General features: G+C 31.9%; 1 protein-coding gene across 1 annotated transcript; it reads right to left on the reverse strand.

Moving 5' to 3' along the window:
- Window positions 1-572: 572 nt before the first annotated feature.
- Window positions 573-2631, reverse strand: LOC105142258 (probable calcium-binding protein CML49). The gene is made up of 5 exons (XM_011049796.1): window positions 2057-2631; window positions 1534-1580; window positions 1251-1426; window positions 1075-1093; window positions 573-922 (listed from the first exon to the last, which is right to left on the reverse strand). The coding sequence occupies exons 1-5, from the start codon at window positions 2535-2537 to the stop codon at window positions 818-820; spliced, it is 828 nt and encodes a 275-aa protein (XP_011048098.1). The 5' UTR covers window positions 2538-2631; the 3' UTR covers window positions 573-817.
- Window positions 2632-8011: the final 5380 nt, after the last annotated feature.

Consider the following 8011-nt stretch of genomic DNA (forward strand, 5'->3'; position numbering starts at 1 on the left):
AATTAACTAAGTAAGTAACTCTCATATAATTTAATTTTAAACACAAATTAAATAAAATTAAGCTATTTTTTAAAATTAATATGTTATGTTGGCTTTAATAACAATACTAAATTATTCCTTGCATCCTATATTTTCTTTTCAGATTCAATAAAATTTTAATGCAGAGTGTCATCTAAATTAAAATAATCCCAAAATAAAATCCCATAGAAATAACCACGTGATGTAGTTGCATGAAAAAGATTAATTGGTGATAAATTTGAAGTCATGGGAATTAAAAGTGCTATTATTAAAATACCTTTCTACTCAAAATACAAATTATATTTATTTTCTCAATATTATGGTATCCATTCGTCTCAGGTTAAGGATTTTTGTTAAGTTGTGTTGATAAGACACATGAACATATCAAAGCAAAGAAGCGGGTTCAAAGCCTTCGATATTCTCGCCGGAAACACCCTCAATTTTCCGTTACCTTATCGGAGCTGCAACGACGCTCAACAAATTCATGAATGATAAAGAGGGTGGGATAGTGAAAATTGTTGGTAATTAGCAGCTTGCCATCATAGGAGTGAAAAGAAAATAACAAGACATCACAGCTCAAAGATTAATAAGAAGAGGGTACATATATTAGAGACATCAATCTGCAAACCAGTATCCACTAGACCCTTGAAACAGTCTAGTTTTAACGGCTAAAAACAGATACACAAACTTATTTTTACCAAGTGAAGGGGAAAAAAATCTGCAAAAGACCCAGAAAGTACATCACTTTCCAAATTCACCGGCCCTTGCACGACGGCCGTTTTAGCTTTCAAATCCCATCCTATGCAATAAGGAAAGGAAGGACAGTAAGCATGAAATTTTCATAAGTGAAACTTGCTGAACCAGAATATGCAGGATCCCTCTCTTTGAATTTATCAGTCAGTCCCTGAAAAACAGATGATCAAACATGAGTCAATAACTCATTTCATTATATAGAGAACTACATTTATTATTTAGCTAGAGCTTAACAAAAGCCAAGATAGAGTAAGGATTCTTGATACAGTTAAGAACTCCATGAATCTTTAGTTAAAAGCTCACCTTGACAGTCAGACAGCATCTGCATTCCACGAAAAGGAACAAAGAAAACACCAAATTAGAGATGCTCAACAGAAGTTAAAAAGATAGCTAATATTCTCAAACCAAACCAACAAAAAAGAAATCATTTATCAAAGAGAAACAAAAGGAGATTGAACACAAGACCAAGGAAAACATACTCGATGAAATTGTCGTATTCGATGGCCTTGTTCTTCCCTCCAGTTTTATCAAACTTGGATACTAGTAAATCCAAAACAACTGGTGAGACTGCAAATCCTAAACTCATAAGTGCCTCTCTCAGCTCATTATAATCGATTTTGCCGCTCCTGTCCCTATCAAATCTCTCAAAGTTCGCCTGTAAATCAAAAACAACCAAAACCCACAAAAACAATAAACATTTCTAATCCAGAAAATTAAAATTGATAAAAAAAGCTCTCCAGTTCAAAGTCTCCAGGAGCTTACTCTCCAGTTCTGCAAACTGTAGAACAGTGGAGCGAATTCCTTTGGCCCTGCATTAACATTTCAAAAAATAATAATAATCAATGTGGGTCCTTCACAGATCGACAAAGCTTTCAAGATTACGAATGTACCCTTGCAAATTGCTCTACAACATCAAGATATTAAAGGACATTATAGGACTTTCAAAAAATAAAATCCGCGTAAAATACGTGGACAAGTCAAAACTTATCCCCTTGGATCAAGTGAAAACAGCAAAAGGACGATCGAGTGTCAGAAAATGACGAAAGTGACCCCTCTGATCAAGATCTGACTGAGCAATCACCATGTAATTACCGGCAGTTTCGTCCATTCAATGCAAACAAAAAAACACTAGCGTACATTATTAAAAAAAAAAAAAAAACAATTGTGGCATTCCCCCCTGACATGCGCATATAATAGCAAAAATATCATAGGCTGAAACTAGTACAATTTGAAGCATTTCACTAACATGCGCATGAATGAAAAATCATGCAAATCAAGCCCTCACCGATCTTCCTGGTGTTGGTGTTCGTGAAGAGATACATGAGAAGGTGAACAGTCCTCAAGCTGAAGCTCTGATTGTAGCTCGATAAGGCTCTCTGCAGCTCTTTGTCATCAACGAGCCCGCTACCGTCCTGATCGGCGAGTTGAAAGCAGGCGACGATGGTGGGGTCAGTCCCTGGAGGGAAGGTGGAGGGCATCAGAGAGGCGAAGGGGCTGCTGCCGTAAGGCGCAGGAGGATAGCCACCAGGAGCGGAGGCTTGGGGTTTGTCCTTCGGTGGCTTGGTGCCGGGAGCGGGAGCACCGTATGGAGCGGCAGGTTGTGCGGCTCCATATGCAGCAGCGGGTTGTGGTGCGGCGCCGTATGGAGCTGAAGGTTGTGGTGGTGCGCCATAAGGGGAGGAGTATGGTGCAGCGGAGCCGTAGGGTTGGGGTTGTTGTGGTTGGCCGTAACCGTAGCCGGCTTGTGGATGAGGGTAGCCTGACATTTCGAGGGAGAAACGGAGAAATTATTTATTTATTTATTATTATTATTATTTGGGTGAGAGGTCAGCGAGAGAGGGAGGAGTTTAGTGGAGTGGGAGTGGGTCTTGGGCCTCTGGGTTTATATAGAATTGGAAATGTAAATTATTTAGAATATTTTTCGTTTTTGTTTTTTAAATTTACTAATAATTCGATCGTGCTTTGTATTTTACCTTTTTTAAAGATATAAAAATTCATTATATTTACTTATATTTCTATCCCTTCAATAAAATACATCTCTCTCTTTTGTATTTATTATTTATGTGCAAGACACTGATTAATTAAATGCAGCATAGTCACACCAACATATTTTTTTTTTAAATAGACATTTGATATTTTTATGTATTTATTAGATTTTTTACTGTGTTATGCATAGGGATTTAATTTATAATATTTCAAAAAAATAAAAAATATAATAACACGGATTAAAAAACACATAAAAGTGAACCCTCAAGGCATGTTAAAATTCAGTCAACGGAAGTGGCATTTTCCTATGCAATCACCCCCGACACAAAATCACAATCTGCGCAGCAACACGTGTCTTCACATGGCCACCTGTAGGCGACGACTTGGCTTACGGGTTGACTTTACCTTTGGTCAACTTACCATTGGTCGATTTTTTTTTACTTTTTTGCATGTCTTAAGATTCAATCTGTCTAATTCCATTGGATCACACACGGTTTCAGGCCCGTATTTGAAAACCAGGGCTCGGAATTCTACCGCTGTATTTGGATTTTATCGCTCGGAATTTGACCACTCAATTCAAAGGTCATCATGCTATTTTTATTTTTTTTTGTTAATTTTATTGCCATTGGACATTAACGAAAAAAACTGTAATTTTGAAGCTTATCTCACATGATAAGATTGTAGATCATGTCAGGGGAGGTATCTGTGAATTAGTCTAAATATTTATATTAATAAGAAAAATCTATAAATGATGAAAGTGTAACGAGACATTGTTTGTCGGCCATTAATTTGTTTTGTAAGAGAATATTGGATTTGTCATAAGTTGACAAGTATTAGCATCCATTAAAGAGAGAAATAATGCATCTGAAGCTGTCATCTAGAATGGTAATGGAGGTCGTCCTCGTGAGCCTGCGCTGATAGAGGCGAAGGTGAAAGCAGATATTTTGATGATGGCTTGTGTGCTATGATCTCATTATCATTCACAGCACTTGCCTTTCGCGTCACCCCACGCACCACCACAGAATCGATCCTTCGCTGGATCGGCGCGCTAAACAGCCTCTTAAAATTAAATGAAATACCATGACCATATGTGCTTTTTATGTACTCGCAGCAAAACCAAAGCAAAAACAGACCACATTGTTGTAATTGTCACAACTCGTCGATGACGAGTTAAAATGTTTCGTTAAAATTTATATAAATTAAAAAATTAAAAAAATAAAATGGGTTTTTATTAACCCAAAGAATTTTATATTTAATAATTAGTCAAATTCAATGTAATATAAATTTAACAAACATATCAAATCTAAAAAACTTAAATTTAATAATCATTCAAGTTCAAAATAACTTAAATTTACCAAAGATTACAAGGCCAAAGAATTTGAACTTGGCAAGCAACCTAACTTAGGGTAAAGAGGATTTGACATATATTCCAGATTTAAATAATTTAAACTTTACAACAAGTTAATCTTAATATAGTATAGGTCCCGTAAATATATCAAACCTAAAGAATTTAGACTTGATAGTCAATCAGGTTAAAAGCAGGCGTAGATTTGACCAACATGTCTGACTCAAATAACTGGAGCTTGGCAATTAATCATCCTTAAAGTAGCATAAATTTAATAAATATGTCAGACCCAAAAAACTATCACACCCAAGGCAAGTGAATCTAGCAAACATTTTAAACTCAAAACACTTGAATTTAACAATTATCAAGTTCTAAAGTTATATATCTAATCTTATATGATCCCTTAAAATAAAAATATTAAAGGCATAATAAATTGTGATGCCTCTTCATTTAAAATAATCATTCATGTTGATATAATCATTTCTCTATACTAACCGATGTATACAAAGACTCTCTTAAGAGATCTATTATACCTGTTGTCTTATTAATAATATGTAAGGAATATTTGTTTCTCGTTCATGCCACTGAAAGTATAGAACTTTTTAGTCCTTTCCTTCTCTAAAAACAATAAAATCCAAAGGATATTAATACCTCCATGAACCATCCAAGTAAAATATTATATCTTTCTATCCTTTAAAAAGATAGATATATAAATTTATACCAATAAAAATATCGATAAATTATACATTACATACGAGTATACCGATAGAATGTGTTTGTTAGTACATTCGAGTAACCATGGAAACCATTCCCCTTCTCATTAACATTGTTCATGGTGTTCATTACATATAGGTATATTGATTGAATATTTTGGTGGGTATATTCTAGTGATTATAAGTTTAATTCACTTTTCAATATGCTGATAATTAATATTTTTTTACTATTCATTATTTTTCCAACGACTTCGGTGACTGAATAAAAAGTTATTGATAATAGTTGGAGAGCTTTCTCAAAAGTCTCATGCATGTTAAAAATTTCTATTTAACCTTATAAATGGAATCATCAATGAAAATATTAAAAATATTAATATCTAATTTTATATTTGTTATTTCATCGGTAAAAAACTATTAAATTTTAACTTGACTTTACAAATAGAATTACTAATAAAAATATTAATAATATTAATATTTAATATTTTATTGATAAAATTAAATTAAAAAACTATAATCAAAATAGACTATTAAATATTTTCTTCTCTCAAAGTAGTTTTTCTCCTTTTCTCTTCTCCTCTCTCTCTCCTCAATCTAAATCAAGTATTCTTTTACCTTCTCATTCTCAAATATCTTAAAGCCTTAATCATTGACAACAGTTTTTTTAATGAATTATTTTTATTTGTGAACTTATTGATAATATATATATTAATGGACTGTGAATATAAATACTAATAAAAAAATTTATCAATAAAATTATTATAAAAGAATGATAATATCAGTATACAGAAAGTTACCTGATTCTGTAGAACTATTACTCCTATATTTAATTGAGAGTATTAGAACCTACATCGTTGATTGATGTCAAGATAACTCTGCCTCTTCCTTCTTCATTTGTGTGTATACGCCCCTGCCCCTTGCCTTTTCTTCCTTGCCTTTTGGTTATTATCTTTTTATAGGTGAAAGCTAATCCTTTTAGGAAAGGAAATAAATCATTGAATTTATAAGGATTGATTCCTAGAAATAAACTGAGGCGCTGGCCACCGATATCTCTTTGCTCGATTTGTGGAGAGAGGATCAAAGTTTGAAAGCTGATTCTTGCATCAGAATGGAAAGGTTGGGCTGCTGGTCTTGAAGGGAGGCTGATTGAGGAAATGTTGTTTCTGTGCCACCAATAGATTCAATTAGGACAAAAATCGAGCCATAATGTTTCATAAGAGGCAGTCGTTTCTGTTTTTTTTTTTTTTTACATGGGTGTTCTCCTAGTTTACGTGTACCATAATTAATCCCACGGTTCACTAAATATCCTGTAAATCCATTAAACATGTAAAGCACTGCGAAAATGACAGACATGCACATGAGAACTCAAACCTATTACTACTTTTTTTTTATGCTTAGAAATCTACAAAAACATCAACCAAAATGACATTATTTGCTTCGAAGATTTAAATTGTGTTATTCCTCAATTTAAACCAAATGCATTGTTTCACTTAATGTGAAAATTAAGGAGTCGTTTCCTCATCTCAATAGGAAATAGGTTTTTTCCGATTAAAATCAAGCCAAGCTTCATAATAAAAAATCAATTGAAATTTTTTTATTAGGAAATAATTAATTGAATATTTTTTCCTTTAAAGAAAAATTAATTGAAAATTTTGAATTTTTTTAATGAAAAATTAATTGAAGATTTATACTTTAATAAAAAAAATTATTTTAAATGAACATGATATTTCTTTCCACCATATTTGATTTTTCTTTTACCGTAATCTTGAATTTCACAAAATATCTTCATTAAGTTTAGAATTTCATTATTTCCTTTTTAATTGCAATTTCCTTGATTCTTTCCTAATCAAACATTTAAGTTCATTTCATTTTGCCTATTTAATTTCCCATGAATTTGGTTCCCTTTTTTGTATTTTGTTTTTTTTTTGTATTTTTATGATTGTTTTTTCCCACAAAAAGATTAAATAAAATAATAAAAAATAACAAAATGATTAAATCTCACTAATTTTATTGAAAAGGAAACTTTTTTTGGATTTTCTATTTTTATTTGAAATATATAAAATGGGGGGTCAAATTTTGGGTCATGACACATAATTTACACTTATAGAAGTTTTCAAGATTTCCTACTACAAAAAAGAGAAAAAAAAAATACAATCTTACAAGTCTTACTGGATTTTAGATTAATCATTTTTCCAAAAACTGAAAGGTTCAATCCCAAAAAAAAAAAAAAAACACTCGTTGGTGTGCTATAAATATGCATTGATATTGAGAATAATTGAGGGATAGATTGAGTATTTCAAGTTCTTAACAATGGCGAGAGTCTCGTTCAAAGTTGGTATGCTTGTCATGTTCATCATCATCGCATCAGGTAACTTTCCACGATACCCCATAATGACAGAAAAAAAAATAATATCAGTAAAAGTCGTCGATCTCTTAATTTATTGTTATATTTGGATGATTTAAACATGATCGAAGAATTTTGATAGGGTTCATCTTGGATGCCGAGGCACAGGCACGACATGTGGATTGGTGTCAGAAAGAGATTGAATGTGAAGGTGCTTGTGCAATCCCCTGTCAAGGCTGTGTATGCAATGATAATAAGTGTGTCTGTGATGATCAGGCCATCGCCAAATCCAAGCTTCCACAAGAGAGGCGCACCTGAGAAGTTTAGGGCAACGAGGGAGGCACCACAGTGTTTTCTCCCAATAATTATTTTTGTAATTCCTCCTAATAAAGTGCATATTGTTTAGCGTTCTTTTCTTTCTTCTTTTTTTCTTGAAAAATTGAATAATTGCACCAAATATTAACAAGAAAAAGATTAAATGATGTGTTTTTCATTGCGTTTTGGAAGGGTTTTTTTAAAAAAATTAAAATTTATTTATTTTAAATTAAAATTTTAGGATATTTTCTTATTATTATAATATATTGTTATAAAAAATAATTTTTAAAAAATAAAAAAATATTATTTTAATATATTTTAAAATAAAAACCATGTTTAGCGTTCTTTTCTTTCTTCTTTTTTTCTTGAAAAATTGAATAATTGCACCAAATATTAACAAGAAAAAGATTAAATGATGTGTTTGTCATTGCGTTTTGGAAGGGTTTTTTAAAAAAAATTAAAATTTATTTATTTATTTTAAATTAAAATTTATTGTTATTTTCTTATTATTATAATATATTGTTAAACCATTTGCAAAAA

This window comes from Populus euphratica, unplaced genomic scaffold, assembly GCF_000495115.2.
Source record: "Populus euphratica unplaced genomic scaffold, PopEup_1.0 scaffold138.1, whole genome shotgun sequence".
Taxonomy (NCBI): Eukaryota; Viridiplantae; Streptophyta; class Magnoliopsida; order Malpighiales; family Salicaceae; genus Populus; species Populus euphratica.